The sequence below is a fragment of the Echiichthys vipera genome (assembly GCF_963691815.1).
Source record: "Echiichthys vipera genome assembly, chromosome: 3".
NCBI classification, from domain to species: Eukaryota; Metazoa; Chordata; class Actinopteri; order Perciformes; family Trachinidae; genus Echiichthys; species Echiichthys vipera.
Window position 1 is genome coordinate 31564945 of NC_139828.1, and position 24232 is coordinate 31589176.

Genomic DNA, 24232 nt, shown 5'->3' on the forward strand with positions numbered 1-24232 from the left:
ACTTCTTGTACTATTCCTCACCTGAAAAAAAAAAACCATGACAACCCAGTGTTGGGATCAGGAAGCAGAGTCGCAGTTTAATACACCTCTCTGCGCTGCCCTTATCGCAGGTGCCCAGGAAGCAGAGTGGCAGTCTTACACACCTCTCTGCGCTCCCTGTGGAGCATTTTCCAGCTCAGTTTAGTATACAAACACTGTCTGCCCCACGATCATTTAAATTAAACAGATCAAAAATGAACAGAAGAGGAGCTACAAAGAAAAACTTGATACAAATCAACGCAAAATCTGCGACAATGCAACAATATCAGAAAATAAAATGTGGACTTTTAAACATTAGATCTCTCTCATCTAAAGCTGTATTAGTAAACGATCTGATATCAGATAACCATATTGATTTACTCTGTCTGACCGAAACCTGGCTGCGTCCCGAAGAATATGTTAGCCTAAATGAATCCACTCCTCCCAGTCATATTAATACTCATATTTCTCGAGGCAGTGGTCGAGGAGGAGGCGTTGCAGCTATTTATAATTCAGGCCTATTAATAAACCCTAAACCTAAACTAAATTATAATTCATTTGAAAGTCTTGTTCTTAGTCTTTCAAATTCAACCTGGAAAACTGTGCAGCCAATTATATTTGTTATAGTGTACCGTGCTCCTGGTCCGTATTCTGAATTTCTGTCCGAATTCTCAGAGTTTCTGTCAAATTTAGTCCTTAAATCCGACAAAGTAATAATTGTAGGTGATTTTAATATTCATGTGGACAGCGATAATAATAGTCTCAGTATCGCGTTTATCTCTCTATTAGATTCGATTGGTTTTAGTCAGAGTATACATAAACCTACTCACTGTTTTAATCACACCCTCGACCTTGTTTTGGTTTATGGTGTGGAAATTGATGACTTAATAGTCTTTCCACAGAATCCTATTTTATCAGACCATTATTTAATAACTTTTGAATTCATATTACAGGACTACTCACCACTGGGTAAAAGTGTCTACACCAGATGTTTATCTGATAGTGCTATAACTAAATTTAAGGAAGCGATTCCATCTGCATTTACTTTAATGCCTCATCCTAATATTCAAGACTCCTGCACTAACGTTAGTTTCTCTGAAATTGATCACCTTGTTGAAAGTGTTGCAGGCTCTCTAAGAACAACACTTGACTCTGTTGCTCCTTTAAAAAAGAAGATAATAAAACAGAGGAAGTTAGCTCCGTGGTATAACTCACAAACCTGTGAATTAAAACAAATATCGCGAAAGTTGGAAAGTAAATGGCGCTCCACTAAACTGGAGGAATCTCACTTAGTTTGGCAAGAAAGTCTTAAAACCTATAGGAAGGACCTCCGTAATGCCAGAGCAGCATATTACTCATCTTTAATAGAGGAGAATAAGAACTATCCTAGATTTCTTTTCAGCACTGTAGCCAGGCTGACAGAGAGCCACAGCTCTATTGAGCCATGTATTCCTATAACCCTCAGCAGTAACGACTTCATGACCTTCTTTAATGACAAAATTATAACTATTAGAGACAAAATCAACTCGCTTGGCACCAATCTTTCATCGAACCCAGGAACCTTACAAACTGTACGACCTGATATATTCTTGGACTGCTTTTCTACATTCGACCTTAACAAATTAAACTCTACTATTTCAGCATCAAAACCTTCTACTTGTCTTCTAGACTCTATTCCAACTAGGTTACTTAAAGAAGTGTTACCTTTAATTAGCACTCCTGTATTAGATATGATTAACATGTCTTTATCAGCAGGTTATGTACCAATTTCTTTTAAAGTAGCTGTAATTAAACCTCTTCTTAAAAAGCCCAGTCTTGATCCTGAGGTACTAGCCAACTATAGACCTATATCTAACCTTCCTTTTCTCTCTAAGATCCTCGAGAAATTAGTTGCCAATCAGTTGTGTGACTTTTTACATAATAATGAGTTATTTGAGGATTTCCAGTCAGGATTTAGAGCAAATCATAGCACTGAGACAGCACTGGTGAAAATTCGACGACCTTCTAATAGCTTCAGACAAAGGACTTGTCCCTGTACTTGTCTTACTAGATCTTAGTGCTGCCTTCGACACTATTGACCATCACATCCTGCTACACAGACTAGAGCATCTGATCGGCATTAAAGGAACCGCACTGAGCTGCTTTAAGTCATATTTATCAGATAGATCTCAGTTTGTACATGTTAATGACAAATCCTCCATGCACACTAAAGTTAGTCACGGAGTCCCACAGGGTTCTGTCCTTGGACCGATTCTTTTCACCTTATATATGCTTCCCTTAGGAAATATTATAAGGAAGCACTCCATTAACTTTCATTGTTATGCTGATGATACACAATTATATTTGTCGATCAAACCAGAAGAAACCCATCAGTTAGATAAACTTCAAATGTGCATTAAGGAAATAAAAAGCTGGATGACCTGCAATTTCCTGATGTTAAACTCAGACAAAACTGAAATTATTGTACTTGGCCCCAAAGGCCTCCGAAATTCAATAGCTAAAGACATTGTTACTCTGGATGATGTTGTGTTGTCCTCCAGCACCACAGTAAGGAATCTGGGTGTTATTTTTGATCAGGATATGTCCTTCGATTCTCACATAAAACTAACAACAAGGACTGCATATTTTCACCTGCGTAATATTGCAAAAATTAGGAACATTGTGTCTCAGAAAGATGCAGAGAAACTTGTTCATGCATTTGTTACTTCTAGGCTGGACTATTGCAATTCCTTATTATCAGGCTGCTCCAATAAGTCTGTTAAGAGTCTCCAGTTGGTCCAAAATGCTGCAGCTCGTGTACTGACTAAAACAAATCGAAGAGAACATATTTCTCCTGTATTAGCTTCTCTGCACTGGCTTCCTGTAAAATCTAGAATAGAATTTAAAATCCTTCTCCTTACGTACAAAGCTCTTATTGGTCAGGCTTCGTCGTATCTTAAAGAGCTCATAGTACCGTATCACCCAACTAAATCTCTGCGCTCTGAGAATGCAGGGCTACTCGTCGTTCCTAGAGTCTCCAAAAGTAGAATGGGAGGCAGAGCCTTCAGCTACCAAGCTCCTCTCCTGTGGAACAAACTCCCAAATGTTATTCGGGAGGCAGACACTGTCCCCATATTTAAGAGTAAACTTAAAACTTTCCTTTTTGATAAAGCTTACAGCTAGGGCTTACGATGAGACTTTATTCTGCTTAATTATGCTGCTATAGGCCTAGTCTGCCGGGGGATAATACTTTTCCTGATACTCTGAGCTTCTCTCCTCTCTGTCTGAATCATTCATGTCCCATCAATGCATGTTACTGATTCAGCTTCTTCCCCGGAGCTGTTTGTGCTTTGTCGTCTCGCAGGTCTCTGCTGATCGTGGTGGTGCTTGCTGCCGTGGTCCTACATGACGCTTCCTGCTGCTATTGTCACTGTTACTCATTTATACTATCACTAGTTTAATAAACTATAAAATTTGTAGCTGTATCGTAGCTGCTATTGCCACTACTCATCATTGATCATGTTTGCCACCATAATTATTATCATTTTCATATTCTGTCACCTTAGCTGTGCTTGTTTCTACTATTCTGTTGTATTAACTGCCTCAACATATACGTCATATTCACATTACTATAAATATTATAGTTACTGTTAGGCTTTGCTTGCATCTCTGGAAGTGTGTCTGTCTGTCTCTCTCTGTCCATCTGTGTGTCTTTTCTCTCTTTCTCTCTCCTTTTCTTCCTCCCCAACCGGTCAAGACAGATGGCCGTCCTCCACAGAGCTGGGTCTGTCTGACGTTCCTGCCTGTTATAGGGAAGGTTTTCGTTGCCACTGTACTCTACAGAGGAATTGTTGGGTCTATGTAAATCATAAATAAGTCATTGAGTGTGGTCTTTACCTACTCTGTAAAGTGTCCTGAGATAACTTTTGTTATGATTTGACACTATAAATAAAATTGAATTGAAAATTGAATTGAAAAAAAGAAAACTGATCCACTGACTAAACCTTGCTGTTTGGTCTAATTTCTATTGTGAAAAAAACACCCTTACCAAGCCCATTCATCTCAGTGAATAAAGAGGTTCATCCCTGGACTCGGACACAGATGTAGGTGCAGAAATATTGAGAGGTACACAACATTTAAAACAGCCAGCACTTCCACGTGCTCATCCAATGAGTGCTTGTCAGATTATTCAACAATATCTGAACCCCCCTCCCTCTGCCCCTTTCCAACATGGAAATTGGGGAGCATACTCCAACAATCCAATAAGCATGTCAACTGCAAACAGCCATGTGCACTTTCATATATATTTGTTCAATTCATTGTGTCTCTTTTCTCTATGATGGCTACCATGCCTTTGACTGTGGCCACTTGAAAGAGCTAAAAACACCTCTACCCTTAGACTCAATTGAACAACACTCTGTGCGAATGAATTTGCTGCTTAGGAAACCCTCAGAGGAAGCACTTCTGGCATTCCCTGTATGGAGACGGTGAGGAAATTCGGAGAGACAAATATCACAGGTTGACCCGCAACACAAACAGCTGAAAAAATGATGTTATTCCTGGTTGCAACATTTTACAGTTCCCATGTGTTATATGGATGATGAAAGGGTAGTGGTCAATTAAACTTCTGAAGTGATTAGAACTTGTTGACAACCAAACAACTAAAGCAGCGAGATCTACTACCATCTATAGGGCACATTCTATCTATTGCTGTTCTATGCTCTTCACAGACGCATTTTTTTTCCCCTCAGCCGGTAAACTCAGTTGTCATCGTGACACCCCTAGTTTGCATCAACTTTTAAAACAAAAATAGAACAACTCTGTATTGTTAGTGAGCAGTATCCTGAGTGTATAAACATTTGACCTGAATTGATACACATACATTATTAGCATTAATCATAATACACTCACCTTCTCGTAGAGGTACATGGGCTCTCCGGCCCGCGCGTCCATCTGAATGCTTCCCCAGAACCACTAGCACAGAAGAAAAATAACTGTTTTTACTGACCCCTGGGTTAGGACAGAGGTAGGTAGGAAAATATCTCTGATCCTATAATGACAGACTTTCCTTTGAAAACCAATAATGAAAAGGCCATATTGGTTGTGAGGTTATAACTACTACTAAACCCCCATTCTACCTTGGCTCAAATTATTCATCCACTGGAATGTGGAAATCTATTATTGATCTCTCTCGCTCTCATAGCACTGACAAAGAGAGTGTGGAGTAGAGAGTAGTGAGTGGATCTATAGGGGTTTAAGTGAAAAGGAATCCGGATGATCATTTGACGTTTTATTTTGGATGATTCATTAAATCCCCTTGCGTCTGTACCTTCCTGTAGCAAAAACCTTCATTTATCATTCTATTACCTCAAGTGCTTGACAAGCATCATTGAGGTGTCAACCTTGTTCGACTTCAGAAGCAGCTCTGAAACAAACTCTGCTCTTTTTGAAAATTTACCTACCTCCTGTTTGACCACAAAGACTTTCTTGGGTGGAGGAAACGGCAGCTCCTTAACTGAGTTTTCTTCCACCACCATGTGTGTACACCTCTCATCTCCAACCTCAAGATAGCTGCCACCTTTGACACAGAAAAACAGGAAGATGATGATGAAAAAATACATATCCTTACACATATTTATACAAACACCTTTTTATGCCTCTGTGTGTGTGATGGCCGGGGGCATTGTGTTTTCTGGTTATCCTTACGGTCCATTATCATGAACGCGTTATCGCAGGATACCGTCTGGAGGGAATTTCTTTAAATGTGGTGCAAATGTCTACTGGGACTCAAGGCTGAACTGATTAGATTTCAGAGGTCAAATATCAAGGTCACTGTGACCCCACAAAACATGTTTTTGTCCATACAAGACCTTGCTAATTATGACAACATTTTACACACGTCTAACAGGATTCAGGATTCCCCTTCAGGATTTCCAAACAGAAGGGGAGATATTTGGTTGCATAATAATCTCTATCTATATTTGGTCTGCATAGGGATGAAGAACCTGTAGACTACGGAGACTAAGATTTGGCAGGAGTGGAGTGGTTTCCGTTTGTAGTCTGGATATTATTTCCTTTAAAGTCTTCACTACAGACATCAATGTAAACTGCTACTTGGCTGGAAGACAGAGGCCTACACACTTCTTTTTCTTAATGGATCAGCTTTTCTAATTTAATGAAGGTGTAAATGTCTTGAATCAGCACTGACCATTCACTGAACCCCCTTTGGATTTCCCAACATAATGAAGCAGTCTTCATGGGGCCCTAGTAAGAGTTATACTGGGTATCCAAAGAGTTTTAAAGGTGGTTTAACTTTTAACCTCCATCATAAAGCAAAAATAGAAGGGTACAAGTGTACAATACAAGTTTAAGCAAAATAGTGCAAAATAATGTAAATAGTGTATGTGGCTGCCAAATAAACTGCTGCAAAGATACTATTATAGATCCTGGTGTGCTTCAGCACTGACCGTGTTTGAGAGTCCTCTCCTCCATGTTGGTCTTCTCTTCATCTGAGAAACCCAAAAAACTGAGGATGCAGTCCTGGAAAGGAGGGACTTTGAACTCTGTGCGAAACTCCTCCTCTCCTGCATGAAAATACCTGAACACATAAAGGTGGGAGAATCAAGGTTACTATCAACACTACCTCCATGTCACCATTTCTGCAATTGGGTTTGTGTTAAACTATTTTAAATGATTTTCTTTCACCTACACAAAAAGACTGGTGAATGTGTAAGGTCTTACAACTGTCAAGTACACAATTGATTATTTTACTGTTATATTTGAATAGGATCTGTGTGTTGATCAAGCAGATATATCTACCAAGACATTGTTCCCCCTAATAGAGTAACTAAAGTATTTTGTAAATGCTTTGTGAAAATTATATTTTATTTATTGTCATTTATCATTAAACGGAAAACCTACATTGTAGTAACTATCCTAAAGGGAGTAAAAAAATAAGGAAAACCATACAAAATTAAGTGTGTGATTGAATTTAAACGTGCATGAACTCGGACAATAATACAATGGATCTAATGCTATTAGAACTATCTGACTATTGTAATGTCATTTCTGTTTGTTGGACTATGTAATTACTGAAAAATTATTGTCACTGCGTAGGTAACATTAGTTGCACAGCAGCAAAAAGGGTTTTTGAAGCAGTTCATTTTCATGTGAAAGGAGTACATATTAATGTTCTTTCATTTAACTGGTTCAGTTATTTCTTTGAATGAAGATTTCTATCTTTCCTTGTCACAAAAGGGGAATAAATTACAACAAAAACCGAAACAACAACTGTATCAGTTATCAGCCATATTATCATATTAAACATTTGTTCGGGCCCAGAATTTCACAATCAGTGCAGCCCTAAATGGTATGAACCATAAATCCCAGCCACAAATCAATGATCACTTCTGGTCACTTATAGTACACCAAAGCAATAATACATATTAGAGCCCAATACATCAGCACGGCTGATTACCAGGGTTTCCGTGCTACCACCAGTTATTTTTAAAACCTACATTACATCACTTCGAGCAGGTATGCCATTATTTTTGGCATTAAAAAAAGATTTTCCTGTGCAGAGCTGTGGTGGTGCTGCAGGTGTCTTTGCATAGTACTTGGGTTAGCAGCGGTGTAGCCTACAGTTCACGGCGGTAAAGTACACTGTAGAGAGTGACTGTCGTAAAGGAGAGCAGCTTTGAATAGGCTTGCTGCCTTTTTTCAACTTACACATCATCTCTTCTCTCCCAGGCCTTATGAATCCATGATGGAGTGAGAATGGGCGTCCCCATGCACACTGCCAGCTGAGAGAGGGCACAGTAAGACATAGTAAAGAGAGGAGGAAAGGAAAACAAATTAATAAATGTATTGTAAAAAAATGTTTTAACTGTTTATACCATCATAGACTGCTGACTGACCACTCCTCTTAACCAGCAGGTAGGGGCCCCGAGTGATCAACAACTGTTTCAGTATTAATTTTGGATTTATTCTGAAATACTGTTATTTTGTACATCAAATTTGATAGAATATCCTCTGTGGATATACCACTGTTGTACTAGCAGGTTGTTTTTTTTAAATAACCAAGGCACTTCAACAAAAGCCTTTATTTTGTGAAAAAATAGTGAGTAAATGAGAGAACAGTAACCATTGTGTCAGAAGAGAAGATTTCAACAATGTTTTCTTCTGTAGGATCCAAAAATGAATAGGAAGTGTAGAGGCCACAGCTTTGAATGACTTCAGCACATCTGCGCCCACAGGACATCACTAGTTTCTCACACTGCTCTGGTTTGATCTTGGTTCATTCTGACTCAGTCTCTTCCACAGTTCACTAACTGGAGTGGGTTTCTTACACATTACTTTGTTGCTAAGGATTTTGCAGAGATTCTCTATGGCCTTGGTTATTTAAAAAACATGCTAGTACAGCAGTGGTATAGCCACTGCTATCAATTTCTAAAGAATACAAAGGCAAAAAACTGTATTTCAGAATAAATCAGGTATTTATAATTTGTTCTCTAATTTTGATCTCCAGCGTACGTGGTGGTCACGTTAGTGTTGGCGGATTCTTTTGTTGGCATCTTCACTTACTGCAATTGAGATTAATGTTGGTGTTTCAGAAATGTTCCTGACGAGATTTTCACCTCAGGGTAAGACAATTGAGGTCTGTATTCATTCAGAGATTACAGCAGTCTACTGAGTGCACTTTTCTAGTTAATGACGGATTTGTTTGCCATACAAAAGCAGGCAACAAGATTATCATTGCAATTACCTTAATATGTTGTAATATGTGTTTTTTAGATCTTTGTTTGTTTTTATTGCTTATTATCTAAAAAAAAAATTTTAAAACGTCAAAAATACATACCTGATGGTATTTATTAAACACTAGGATGTACATAGTAAATTGCCAAGTACGAACATAGGTGTACATTTTTTACAATATTACCTAGCACAACTGCACAGTAGTATTAATGTCAGATACACTAATAGTATAAAAGAAAGATCAGAGTAACAAAAGAAAGCTTTTACGAACCCTGTATTTCTCTCCGTGAGTGGAGTATGCGATGAGATGAGTAACCTTGGTGCTGAAGTCTTTGCGTATGGTCCCACCCATGTGATGGACCAGATTCACCAAGTTCTTCTACATGATAAGAAAAGACAAGCACAAGCTTAGCACAAAGAGGGAAAATCAATATCAAGGTGGAATATGCCTAACATTTACCTATGTCGCTGGCCTCTTTTCCCAAGATAAGTGGCGTTTCAATTACAGTCGAATACCCGGTATAAGACAGGTGTCCCTCGCGAAACTGCTCCTAATTTGAATGCGAACCGCCCCTAAAGGCCATTTTGAACGGGTATTTGTTAGTGTCTTTCTCCCCTGAAAGCCGATTGGATATAACTCTAAGCGGGATGTGGCATAGGCAGTACTGGACGCCACAACAGCATCTTTGCACGTGCTTGTTAAAATGAGTGCCGCAGCAGCCAGGCTTGGGTTCTGACCAGTGGCCCTTTGCTGCCTGTTGTGGATGAAATGAGCCACCTTAAATATCAAACTCTTTGTTTTCAATGTCTTTCTTGAACGACATACATTTTGATAATGGTCGGATCTTGAAATGCACATAAAGCTATCTTAATGTCAACCAGATTATTCAAACTCAAGTGTTGGAGAACCGTTACAGTGCATCAACGAAGCATCGTTCGAAACACATTCAGACTGATACGTCACCTCCGGAGTCAAGAAATTCCTCTGGGTTATTTTTTCAAATAACCCAACAAATAACCTTTTATCAATATAAATAGTAGCAATAGGCCTAAAAGTGCAGCAGCATAACAGCTGATCAAGACAAGTAGTGATAGGCCGACTCAAAGAAACAAGCTTGTCAAAAAACAATCCTTGTTAAATGAACAAACCTGTGAACCAGAGGTTCTCCATTTTTGGACTAAAGTAAAGTTTGAGGTCCTTTACTCAAAATTTTATTTACATGCTACTTTATACTTCTACTCCACTACAATAAGTGGAAATATTTTACTTTTTACTCCACTACATTTATCTGATTACTTCAGTTACTAGTTACTTTACCAGGCTGACGAGCACATATGAAACATTAGTTTATTTATCAAAAACTGGACTGACAAAAATAATTGTAACGTTAATGCAGAGTATTTTTTATAGTTCAGTGGTGTTGAAGTTAGCATGATTTTTTCTTAAAATTCCTTCTCAACTTACTTACTCAACCAATATGGCTGCAGAGTAAAAACAGGCTTTACAGTGACAAAAACTTCTGTCCATTCTCTGGCAGTTTTCTGTGTAACTTTTCTTTTTTTCAGAGTAGAAAGAGACATTGATGTGGTGATTTAACCAGATTTAACCAGACGGAAATGATTGAGAACAACAGAGTGAAGCTTGGCGAGCTGTTGTCAAGAGGCTTCAGAAACCCACAAAGAAGAGTGTAGCGGGAGCGTGCAGAGAGATGTGGCTGCGCCTACGGGGAGCGTGTGGAGAAAGTCTCCCAGCGCACCAGGATTCGAGTCGCTGAGATCAGAGAGGACAGCGGTCAACATCGGACACCACGGCCATCAATTACTGTTTCACCTCCATGTCCAGTCCATACCCACCCCCAAAAAATATTTATTCATCAGCTCTACACGATTCACGTAGGTCACCTATTTTGGTTTCAAAACGGCGAATTTCACCGAAAGGTTAGTGATTTTCATGCCTGAAGTTAGCCAGCTTACCTCCATGTAGCGTTTACTCCATGCTGTTATTGATGAGAGAAGAGACGGACGCGTTCAAAGGAATCCGGTGCACGCGCACTGACGAGCACTCAATGGGAGAGAGCGGAGGAGCTTGGTGGTAAATGGGGAAGCGTTTTTTGAACCAGACTATAAACATGTTTATTTCTGCTGTAAAGTCAGGCATTTTAACATGGGGCTCTAAGGGGATTGACTTTCTTTTGGAGCCAGCCTCAAGTGGCCATGTGATGAATTGCGTTTTTTGGCACTTTGATGTTGGCTTCATTTTTCCGCCCTGGAGGTTGCTGCTTGGTTTGTAGCATGTACATATTATAAGAACTGGACAACGGACCCGAAGATGGTGCCTTTTCAGTACAATGAGATTTGCCCACCCTAAAATACTCACCATTTCCTCTTTGTTCCTGAAGCCGGTGAAACACAGCGACAGGTGAAGCATTGTGGTGGAGTAGAGAGGACGACATGAAAACTGAAGAGGCTGTGGGAAAGGAAAAAAGAAAAAAAATCAGTGCAATAGAACGTTTAAATGGTTCACTTTAAACAACATGATTAACAATTCAGTGGAAGACCACTGCACTATAACATCATATTCAGGGTTTTACAGTGTGACTGCAGTTCCACTGCATGGTGCGGCACGGCTCTGCTCTACGTTTTTGGGTTTTCCATCAGCAAAAGTTGTAGATAGTACCTGGTAGTTTTTGGTACCACCTCGGCCCAGTTTCCAAGTGAGCTGAGCTGGAGTTAAACACTGTAGACCACTGACTGGTCAGAGAACAAAGAACATTCTGCACAAACCTGCCATTTTTAAACAGCCAAGCCACCATCAGTGGAGGCTACATTTTGTTTTTTACTCCTCAGCACCCCTCCTTTTCACGTCCATGTAAAGGCATAAATAATAGTAATAGGATTAATAATAATAATAATAATAAATCAATACATATTATTAAAGCATGCAAGTGATAATCCTTTAAAAAAAGGTCACAGAAAATTTCTTCTTTACGGTATTTTTAAATTGATTTTTGTAACTAAAACAACATAGAAAAATCTAGAATGGGAAAAAAAACCCATAGCGCACTCCAACACCCAATAGTTTTTAGGCCAGATAATTGCCTGACATGGGTGAAAAACTGCAGCAGAGCCCAAGACCATTGCTCCTGTTATCAAGAGATATACATCTTTATGATGTTCTGCAATGCAGTCTAAACCTGCATGTATGTGCCATCTTCAGTTGACAAATGTGGGGAACACTCTGTCTTGTTGACAGAAGCCACAGACAGGGCATATTGTAAATGTTCAGCATCATGTGAAGTCTCTGTCAGACAGGCAGCACAGCAAGCAGAGGCAGCTCCTGTTCATCATCCTGTTCAAAGCCATCATGTATTTCTGCATTCTGCTTTTTATAATCATAATATATTTCATGTGAGTATTACAAAGTGCAGCTGTAAATTCTTCATTTGAATTTCAGGATGATAAGGTAAGAAGCCATGCTTTGACCAAAGCGGGGAAATGCTATATTTGAAATGTTGAAATCAATTGAATTACTTGTTGATGTCATCATGCGTGGGAATCTAGTCTGTGATACATTTCATGCCCCAGAGATTGAAATAAACATGAGTGAATAACTTACTTCCTCCTTGGCAGCACAGTGCAGCACAACAGGAGGCCCAACGATGCGGTTGTCACGTTTGTAGAGGTAGCTGAAGTTGGGAGAATCGAAGTCTGTGAGGACGAACACCGTTTCAAAATCCGTGTTCTCTTCATCTCCAAACTCCTGGATGTTGTCTGTCAAGATGCACGGGGTGTTGATGTCCTGAACAGGAAGAATCACACGACAGACTGATGGAGCAGTACATGACAGACTGGTACAGGTAAAGGAAATGTAACATTCACAAGTGCACAATTAATCAGCAAATTGCCAGAGTGTGAATGAAAAGTTAGTTAGCCTTGTTAGTAGGACTGGGTATGGTCTGGATTTCAACATTTCCGATTCAGATTCTGCTTAGCTATTCCTTCTCTTAGCGATTCTTGGTTCGGATTCTTTGAGGGGCAGGGTCCAAACAGGTCATGTGCTTATTTAAAAAAACACTCTTAATCCATAGCTCAATTTGGTTGTTAATTGTCATTTATTTTATATATTTTATATCTATGATCAGATTTTATGTCAGACTAAAGCTTGATTTTGATTCTTTTTTTCTGCCATTGCAGTAGAATGGTGCCGTTTCCCTGTGAGAAGAACAAAGACCTTTGTCTTAAGTATGCTCAAGCATGGGTTGCAGTCGATGAGAATTTTGACTAGATTGATTGAGTCTCTTTGCAATGAAGTAACATTCATTAAAATGGCACATTTCTGTTCATCTTATAGTATTTTGGACAGCCTATGGAACAGGGGAATAAGATATATTAGGCATGGGATACACAGACAATACTTGTTAGTAGGAGCAATTCATAGTTGGTTTTGTTAAAAAAAAAAACAAGACATTGACAATAAGGAAAAAATGGGATAACCAAGCATGCATGGCCCTTGAAACTATTCTGAGACCAAATATCTGCACCAAAGGGTTCCTCCAGTTCGGGGTACGCCGAGTAGTCCACATGGCTGCTCATTCAGTTTAAAGCTGGTATTTCTACACAGTTACAGATGGAGATTAGGCTACACTAATGTTATTAGTATTATACTATTTAAAGATTTAGATTCTAGTGGTAGTGATTGTTTCTGACTTGTGTGACTTCCAATAACTCCAGAGCATTGAAAAGTCCAAAAGTTAGATGTAATGATTTCCAACATTCACAACATGTTTTTTCTAACCAAATATTCTGTTTCAACTGTTGTTGGTGTTTGGCTCTTTAAAAACATTTACACTTCAATCTTAAAAACTACTTTCCGCCCATATTAACGGGGTGGTCTAGCAGCAATTAGCATCATGAAAGTGACTTATTTTATTCATTAAAGAAAGTTGATTTAAGGAAAAAAGACTAACTTCATCACTGAAATATAAGCCAGTTGGTATGCTGCATCACAAGAAACAGTAATCAAACAATGACTACATGAAATGACAAAGGCTGATGGTGAAATTTCAAGATTTTGTTTGTTATTTTGTGAAATATCTCTTTGAATGTACTTAGTTCAGGGGAGCAGGAAAAATAGGTGTAGAAAAGACAATCATATACTCTTAGATATACAGTAGACACAATCATATTCTCCCTCTGTGCCATACAGAAACTATGTTCAGTGCTGCATGAAAACAGTTACTCCTGCCCTCTCCGAAGAGAGAATGCCTTACTCAGTATGAGAATAGAATTGTTTGAATCAATGGCTTCGATAACAGACATAAAAAATTTAATCACAAACTCAGGCTGCTTATGGGCTGAGCTGGTAATGCTGTAGGGGTGCATTTACTTGCATTACCTGTAAAACTACTCGGAAAACTAAATACCTCTGTAAAATTAGTTCCAGTAGGTGACAGAAGACAAAGTGAAGACGCATCGACAGGGTGCCACAAACATACTTACAGTTAGAATGACATACAATGTTAGGATACACATTACTTAAGACACCTGAGTGAATGGTTTAACACTTATTTGCTTTCTTTAAAAAAGGTGAGATGAGCAGATTAATACCAATATCATAGCCCAGCTTAAGTGAGACCTGAAGATTATGTTCAGAAACATATACTCTCTGACACAGTGACAATTGTGCTACTGTAACGTAGTGTGTGGTTTGTGGGTCGGGTTTGAGTGGTTGATTAACGGTATGGATCGGCTGAATATGACAGAATGAATTTGGCTCACAAACACTAGAAACCAAGACCTCTTGCTTACAGAATGTCGGTGTTCTATGTGACAACACAACTGGGGTGCCATTATTCCACGTTCCTTGGTTCTGTGTGAAAAAAACCAAGCTTGAGGCCGGGGGCAGAGACCAAAACCTCACCAACCAGATCTGACAACTCACAACAAACCACAACTTCTCTTCTAATTTTGGTGCCCAAACATGACTGACACCCAAACGGAACCGTCGCAGTCCACTTCCGCTCATCTTTTAATGGCATTAAACAAAAAGTCATATTTTGTAAAATATTATATGAAATTGTGAGAGAATACGTTGCTGTAATGACATAAGATCGTTATCAATCTTCTCATCTCACTCTGAGTGAAAGCCATTTGACATGCTTGACAAAATCCTTCACTTAAGAGAGGCCACTCAAAAATCAAAGCTTCAGGTGTGTTTTTATTGATTACAGTCCAAGAGCTGTCTAATGAAATCGTTTGTGTGCAAACAAATTTTTATTGCACTGCTAGCTGCTTTATGAGCTGGGAATTGCCCATTCAAATACCATGAAACCAAACAAAAGCCCTTTAAATGACGTTAATATTACTCCTCAGCCTAAAAGCTTGCATTGACATTTGAGTGCAAATCATTGTTAGAGAGAAATCCAGATTCAAGATATTAGAAAAAACATACAGTGGAGATCAAAAATAAATAAGGAGATAAATAAATAAAAATATTTATTGTTCAGTATTTGACAGAATATCAGCTGTGGCTATACCACTACCATACTAGCATGTTTTTTAAATAATCTTCAACAACAACAACAGTAACCACTGTGTCAGAAGAGAAGATTTCAACAATGTTTTCTTCTGTAGGATTAAAAAATGAACAGGAAGTGTAGAGGACAGCTTTGAATGACTTCAGCACATCTGCTCCCACAGGACATCACTAGTTTCTCACACTGCTCTGGTTTGATCTGAATCCATTATTCTTTGAGAATGAACTTTTTATTTAGAACATGTAAAAATAAAGAACATTTTCACAGGAAATAACGATGTTTCACATAATTAGATAAATGAATGACAAACATTTGATGAAAAGAAAAGCTTGTTCGAAAAGCAGTGGAAAGAAGTTATCTATCTATCACTTATTTAATCGCACCCCTTCTCCATCACTCATTTTAATTAAGCTTAATTAATCCTAATAATTATCATTAACATTTTCATTTATATAAATATATATATATTTTTTTATATATCAAAATATATAATTTTCTATAAAGAAATGTATTACTTCTTGCAGTCTCTTTCAAGGAACTGCTTATCCTGTTTTACAGTGTGACAGGGGGCATTGTCTGGGGTTCAGTTGTTCCCAGTCTGACGCCGATCATAATGTTCAGACGGAAATAAATTAAAATTAAAAATAAAACTTAAGCAATGTCATGTCATGGTTTTGAGGATGTCTTCTGCAGCATGAGTTGGGCCTCTGGTACAGCTACATGGCAGGGTGAATGCAAATGTTTATGTGAACCTCCTTCAGCAACATGCAATACCTTCACTGCAATTGTCTCCCAATCAGCTGCAATTTTCATGCAAGACATTGTCCCCTGTCACACTGCAAAACAGGTGAAGCAGTTCCTTGAAGCTGAGAATATTGAACAACGAAATGGCCAGAGTCCAAATCTAAACCCCATAGATAATCTCTGGAAAATACTTGGTGACAAAGTAATGTGTAAGAAACCCACTCCAGTTAGTGAACTGTGGAAGAGACTGAGTCAGAATGGACCAAGATCAAACCAGAGCAGTGTGAGAAATTAGTGATCCTGTGGGTGCAGATGTGCTGAAGTCATTCAAAGCTGTGGCCTCTACACTTCCTGTTCATTTTTTAATCCTACAGAAGAAAACATTGTTAAAATCGTCTCTTCTGGAAAACAATGGTTACTGTTTTGATCACTGTTTTTTTCACTAAATAAAGGTTTTTGTTGAAATGCCTTGGTTATTTTATAAAAACATACTTCTACAGTGGAGGTATAGATACAGCGGATATTCTATCAAATCATGAACAATAAATAATCACTATATTTCAGAATAAATCAAGAATGAAAACATTGTTTTCTAATTTTGATCTCCAGTGTATATTTAAATATTCACCCATGAATCAATTCACCATCAGTGAGTCGGCCATGCACAACTATTGAGTGAATACCCAGTGTGAATTAAGACACATGCAGCACCTGCCCCAGTTCCCATCAACGTGTCATTAACACACAGAGAGGCAGACGCTGTACTGTACCATAGTGACTATAGATTTTATCATCATTTTCTCCTCGGCACCCGCCTCGCCTTCTCTTATCTTTACCACCGGTACCTCCATTACTCTGATGGCCTGTAAAAACCAACCAGCAGGAAGTTGATGTCAAACACTGGCATTTGGAAGTAGAGCAGAAAAACGAAAAGGGGGGGCACAGAAGGTTGAGAGAGAATGAGAAACAAAGAAAGAGTCAAAGAGAAAGCCAGAGAAAAAAATAATACAAAATAACTCCACAAGGACAAAAGAGAGGATGGTCGGATTGAGGGATTCAGGATGGAGAAAGCGAGGAAGAGATGGGACGGGGTCCGTGTCCTTGGAAAGTCTAAAGACAGCGACTTTAATATCAAGCTTCACAGGGGGTAGGCTTTGGAGAAAAAAAATTCTCTGAAAATTTAATATAAACGTTGAAAGCCCTGGGGAGGGAGGAGGAGAGAAAAAGAGGACAGAAAGGGAAGGGGATGTGAAGAAGTGGTGGGGGGGGCTTTCTTTCTGTGGGTTGCATGAGCAATGGCAGCAGGCGGTCAGGCAGGCAATCGGGAGAGCTCTGATGGAGCTGTTGGCAGATGTCTTTGGATGTGGCTGCGCTGCAGATTGGCAGGGAGAAATAGATGATTTAAGCTGGAAGCCTTCAGAAGTGACAGGGCTCAGAAGACCTGCGAAGGAAGTCATTCTCGTAGCACTTAGTCCACTGCCACGCCTCCAAATCACCTTCACACGGCGCAACTCAAAGACAGAAAACAAGCTGCCCACTGGAGCGGACAAAAACTTGCACTGATAGACACAAATATCCCCATGAAAAAGTGTACACATTTGACAGGATGATATATGCTATATGTTTCAACAGCATGATCAGGCAGGGCTGCACACTGTGGCATATATACACCAACAACACCGTTATGTTAGCAAGTGTGTGACAGAGATAGAGAGAAAGACAGAGCATGTGTGTGATGATAAGTATGAAGTTAGCAGTAACGTTATAGCAATGCAGTGTGTGCAGTTTAGGCTATTTGTCAATAAAAAAAATGCTACAACTCACAGAAGAGAGTTACACATGAGGCAACGCCCCTACTCCGGTGAAAACAAACTGCCTGCTTTGACTGGCGATAAATACAAATCCTGCCGTAATCTGTCCTAATTTAGCTTTTTTTTTATATTAACCCGCCTGAAAAATGGCTAACTTTAGTCAGGCAGACAACTATATTACGTCGTTGAAAAATCTAAGAGTTAGTGAATGTTTATCCATACAGTTTACTGGTTAAGTGGGTAAACAGGCCCACTCACTGTGCAGAGGTGAAGTCCCCACACATTTATTCCTACATCATTAAAACCACCAGGTAATGCAGAACTATGACAACGATCCCTTTCTCTGTCGTTAATATCCTGTCGTTTTAGTTTAGCTCTGTGAAACAAAACAAACAGCCGAGGCTTTGTCCACCTAAGGATTAATGAGGGTGAAAATACACACACTCACTGCCATCTTTTTGTCATTATTCTGTCATCTTTCTGCCATCGTTCTATCAATAAATATAACTTGTATTTCCTCAAATGTAATCAAATTTATTCTTATAAACTGTTTTCCGAATTAGCGCCTAAAGAACACTGAGGTGTTCTTTGTTTTCACCGGCGAAGGGGCGCGGCCTTTTACGTGACGTAGGGTTACCATCTTCTATGAAGACCTAAGCCTGTGTCTTAGTAGCGGTTTCCATTCAACCGTCAAGTGAATTTCAAGGGAACTTTTGAAATGTTGCAAAAGTAGAAATTTGAATAAAGGTGCATTTCCATCAACTGGTTTAAGCAGTTAATCTAGACCAAAGCGTACTTTTGTCAGAAGATGGGGCTATAGGCTACGCATGGCTGTAATCCAACATTACAGAGTAGGAGAATTAGAGGTGGCTAACAAGGAAAACAAGTTGCCCGAGTCATCTAACTGTATCTACCAGAGAAAAATAAAGAGGCCATCAGCAATTTGTTTCAATTGCGAGTTTTAATTGTTCTTCTCATGTCAGATAGTATTGTCCATGTTTCATGTTGTCCAGAGACGAGGACACGTTCTGAGAGTCAGAACTGGGTGCACTCACACTGTCCATCTGTACCGTGCCCAAGCACGTTTCACGGCTAAAGTCTAGTTAGTTTGACCAGTGCGAGTGCAACCGTACCTCACCTAGGAGCGGTATGTTTGCCTGCCACGGCCCGTTTTGGAGAGGTGGGCTTTTGTAAAGCACGTTTGCTCATGTACGGGCACGAGCGTGCGCACGTGTACGAGCAGGAGGCCCACGGCAGTTCTGATGTCATTTTATGTGCGCCTGTTAGGACATAGAAAAAAGAAGGACGGACCATGCGCGGACATTTAAAACAAACAAACAAAAAAAAACAATGGCGGCGAAAGGTTCACGTTGGTGTGATGTGGAGGTGGAGTGTTTACTGCAGATTTGGTCAGACGAAAATATTCAAAAACAGTCGGACAAGACGCACAAAAACTCCGAGGTCTATGGAAAGATTTGTAAACAAAGCGACGCATCGCGATGACGTCAATCGTGTGACGTGTTACGGTGTGATGACATATAGGCAGCAAGAAGCATTCGCCGAGGCCCAGGCAGTGTGAGTACAAACGGGCCTGGCCCGTGGGGGGAGAGGGAGGAAGGGACAAGTACCCTAAAGCACGGGGCACGGTACGTATGGACAGTGTGAGTGCGCCCTATTTTGAAAAAGGCAAAAATGACCTCAAAGCCAGTGTAAAACCTTTTATGCAGGACATTATGCGGATGTATCAGGGATGTTTTTAAAAAATAGAATTTTTAACATGATTTTCAAACTAAGATCAGTTTAGGAAGTTGAGAACTCCTTTTAGGAATAACGCAGTGTGTATTTGTGCGCATAACATGGGTTCCCACCCATCAGCGTGATTTACACATTTTGCCTTACAGCATTAAAGTGATTTTTTTTTTTTTTTTTTTTAAATTATCTGAAAATTAATTCAAAATGAAGCAGGGTTGGAAAAGTGATGAGTCCCCAGATGTAATCCTTTGTGGAGGCACCTTTTGCTTTAATTACAGCCATCAGTCTGTTTGGATATGTCTCTACCAACATTGTGCACCTAGATTGGGGAATATTTCCCCATTCTTCCTGCACAACTGTTGGAGTTCAGTCAAATTCTGTGGTGAGTGGTGATGGACTGCATTAAGTCCATCCACAGATGTTCTGTAGGATTCAGGTCAGGGCTCTGACAAGGCCACTCTAGGACATTCACCTTCCTGTCCTTTAACCACGGTGTTGGTTTTATGGAGGTGTGTTTTGGGTCATTGTCATGCTGGAAGGTGAACCACCCGCCCATTTTCAAGTGTCTAACAGAGGGACAAGGGTTTTCCTCAAGAATTTGACTTGGCAGCATCCATTTTCCCTTCAGTCCTGACCAACTGCCCAGTCCCTGCTGAAGAGAAACAAGCCCACAACATAATGCTGCCACCACCACGCTTCACTGTAGGGGTGGTGTGTTTTGGGTGGTGTGCTGTGTTTGGTTTCTTGGAGTTCAGCCCATAAAGATTAATTTTGGGTCTCATCTGACGGTATAACATTTTCCCACATGAAATCAGAATCTTCAGTATTTTTTTTTTATGAGACTCAGTGCGACATTTTTTCAGAAGAGGCTTCTTTCTCGTCACCCTCCCATACATGTAGAACTTGTGAAGTTGTTGTCACATGCACAGATCATCCAACCGTTGACATTTAGACTTGTAACTCCTTCAAGGTCACCATGGGCCTCTTGGTAGCTTCCCTGATGGATCGTTTCCTGGCTCAGTCATCCAGTTTGGAGGGGCGGCCCGATGTAGGGCCAGGTCTGGGTGGATCCATATGCCTTCACTGCTGGACAATACTCTGAACGGTACTCAGAGGGACAGTTAAAGCCTTTGAAATCTTTTTAGAGCCATCTCCTAACTTGTTCCTATCCACAGCTTTATCCTGAGCTCTTTTGAAAACATCTTTCCAACCATGGTGAATTCTTGGTGTTACGATGCACGACTAGGAGTGGAATCATCAAGGAACAGCTGATTTTATTCTGAAGTCAAATCAAAGGAACAGCTGATTTTATGCTGAAGTCAAATCAAAAACACCACAGTTGATGTCAGGTGGAGGCCAATTAACTTGGTGTGTGATCTGGAAGGTGATTGGTTAAACCTGAGTGTTTATAATGGTTCGTCACTTTTCCAACACTGCTATTATAGTTTTTCATTTTGTTATTAATTTTCAGAAATTTTGAAAAAGAAATTCACTTGAATGTTGTAAGGCAAAATATGTAAATCACGCTGGAAAAAAATATTTTTTATGTATTATAAATTCAGGCCGCAAAACAAAAAAAATACTATTTCAAAAGGGTATCATGGCTTTCTAAAGGCTCTGTATTTGTATTTGATTCGCCTTAATTAACATCCATGAGGGATTTTCATATCACATTTCATGCTGCTTCAGATACATCTCCCACCTGAGACAATAGCTGAAGGAAAGACTGAAAATTTAACAAACAATGAACAATGGCAAAAAGTTCTCATCTAGTGACAGTTATATCCCAGAAGTATCAGGATCGTCCTTCAAAACAGAGTTACCGTGCCCTACTTATCAAACAGAGAACAGCAGTAATGTTGACAAGCTCTGATGGTGGACCTTCAGGATTAATAGAAGAATGATGTACCTGCAGTGCTTTGACCAGCGCTCCATTTCTGCCTGCTTCTCCCACAAGAACAACCCTTGTCTCCACTTTTGGCAGCATATCTGAGAGAGATGAAGAGCAACAGGGACACACAGTGAACAAGGAAGAAGACACACGCTGGGACACACACGCGCACGAACACGCGGACACGCACACAAGGACACACACAATCGAAATTGTGGTTGCTAGCGTTGGCAATATCAAAAAACCTCAACCTTATCAGGCTAATTAACAGTCCCAAACTTGACATATATTCATATTGGCCAGTAAAGGTTAAGTTAACTCAACGGCAAGCTGCCTTTGTCTAATTGGTTGTCACCGTGGGTGAAAATTCTAATTTCTTTTTACGGCAAAACTATTGCGCCTTTTATCAGCAACTGCTTTGGACCGTTTACACTAAATGTGCAGATGTTATGCGCGGCACTCTAGTATGGAGCCAAAACAAATGTGTGAACCTGAAAAAGAGTGCAATGCCCTTTGAGACAAACTGAGACACACCAGCCTGTTTTAAATCAGAGGTGTGACAGTGTTTTGTTTCTCTGGTTCTGAAGGTGAGAATACAACAGACCAGACAAAATCAATCTACATACGACCCATGCTGTCCAGCAGATTGTGAAAGTTCTGAGTTTGTTTGATTATAAAAGAAGTTCAGCTTAAAATGGATCTACAGTGTACTGCTGTTTGAGTGTCTGACTTTTGTTTTTTAACAAAAGGCCTAGAACAGAGGAAGGTGACGGACTGTAATAGGCTATTTTTAACATCTTTAGACTCGGACAGTAACTCAGTACAGTGACATTTAATACAGTGCAAATGTGCCCCATTGTCTTCCAACACTTTCTTAATAAACAAACCTGTCAGATGAAACACTTCAGGAGGAAAGTGAGGGTCTGTCTGAGACTCAAACCGGTGAAAGGTGAGCGAATATACAAGTTACTGAAATACTGAGCAATAGCCAGATAAGTAAAGATGAACTTAATTATTTTATTGTTCTTTTTCATCTTTAACAGTCAGCACAGAGCAGGTGGCTTTGACCAAGCATGCCCGAAAGCCATAGCTGTCTCACCTGATGGGATATTGTGTGCACAAACCGTGTACATGGTTTATGCCAAACACTGTTTCCAACTACAGTGTCCATGAGCAATGGCAACTCCCACACGGATGAGAGACTGGCGTGAGTTTGAACATTAGGGCAGTGCGCACAGAACCGCACGGGTCACTACACAGACCATTCTGCAGGCATAAGATAACAGACCTGCAACTATTCCTACCTTTATTCAGGTTAGGATGTTTAGTTTTTGTTTCAACTGTTTGAGAGAAGTTGATTCAACAAGGGATGCATATAGATGCATAGAAATTCTGGGCCAATACCGATAAAAAATACTTACGCCCAAAAAGCCATTACAGATCTTTTTTGTTGTTATCATTTATTCCTTCTTTTGTACCAGGGAAACAAAAATAACTGAACTGTTTTAACTGATCGTTGAATGAGCAAGCGTTTAATCATACAAACAACCTTTAATATAACCTTCTTTTAAATTAAAAAGATCCATTTCTTGCAAAGTAAGCGCTTCAAAAGCTTTTTAACCCCAAATCTAACAAAACTGATGCAACATTACAGATAAACACCAGCCACTGCAATTAGTCAATATCATCTTATTTGCTGAATATTGGCCAATTGCAGCAAAAAAGGCGATGCTGAAGTTGAGCCGATAAATAAGTGCAACCCTGGATTAAACTTTATAATAAATTTAGAGGCTGTAGTTCTTGTTTAATGTTATTGTGTTTCTAATACGTTTGTCCACATCATTGAATATTAATGAGGGTAGACTAAATATTAGGAAAACCTTTCAGTATAATGCATTACAACTCAAAAACTCCAGCTCTTACAATCCCCAGCCCAAATTACGGACATGTGTAAAACTATTTCAACAAGAACTGAGAGCAGGGCTGTTGTATTGTGATAATAGTATTTGTTTTAGCTTAGTTTATTAGGTACTTTGAGTGTCTAAGCAGGAATGCACAGTAGAAGTCAAGGAACAGCTTATTGTTATAATGACTGTGTTCTGGTTTTACTGCTCTGCTTCTCCACAGCATAATGTACTGATTTTAACTTGCACACATATAGAGCTATGTCCTGATTTTTGACCACTGATGGTTCTGTGTTGAAATTGAAGGTATACATTAAGATATTTAGATAAAGGAGGAGGGGAAGGAAGAAAAAATGGTAACCTATGTAGACTGACCTTCCCCGTCTTCACACGCCATGCCCAGAAATACATGGTCCTTGGTGGTTTCGGCAATCCTTGAATCATAGACCGAAGAATCCACCAAGAGACTCCGAGCTGTCCCTAAAGTCACTATGCTGCTGTCAGCCATGTCAGGAACTTATGGTGGCACCAAACTGTCCAAACTATCAGAAGTTACAGGGAGTGAACAGAGACACACAGAGGGAGATCATGGCGAGGCAGAGAAGAGAGAGAAAATAGCAACAGGGAAGAAGAGGAAAAGGGTGACAACTGTCAGACTAAAGGCAGGAGACAGAACTTGGCACGACTTCAAACACAAATACTGCCCAAGTCTGACAATTCAACTGGAGAGAAAGCAACATGTTTAAAACACAACTCGGCAAGGCGGATAAGAAGTGTAAACGTTACTGACACTTTTGAATGGTTTACGTAAGAGTAGCCACACAACAGTCACTGGGCTTAATG

The 24232-nt window shown here is 39.6% G+C and overlaps 1 protein-coding gene across 1 annotated transcript in view; it reads right to left on the reverse strand.

The window, feature by feature from the left end:
* The window catches only part of ect2 (epithelial cell transforming 2), a gene marked incomplete at both ends in the record, with an annotated part of 52555 nt that extends 28658 nt beyond the window's left edge, over positions 1-23897 (reverse strand). Inside the window, 10 exons of the mRNA XM_083940730.1 lie at positions 4909-4971; positions 5460-5575; positions 6465-6595; positions 7726-7799; positions 9023-9130; positions 11129-11218; positions 12368-12550; positions 16802-16894; positions 21504-21583; positions 23765-23897. Of these exons, the coding sequence (XP_083796856.1) occupies positions 4909-4971; positions 5460-5575; positions 6465-6595; positions 7726-7799; positions 9023-9130; positions 11129-11218; positions 12368-12550; positions 16802-16894; positions 21504-21583; positions 23765-23897 (1071 nt within the window). The remainder of the gene's footprint in view (positions 1-4908; positions 4972-5459; positions 5576-6464; positions 6596-7725; positions 7800-9022; positions 9131-11128; positions 11219-12367; positions 12551-16801; positions 16895-21503; positions 21584-23764) is intronic.
* Positions 23898-24232: the final 335 nt, after the last annotated feature.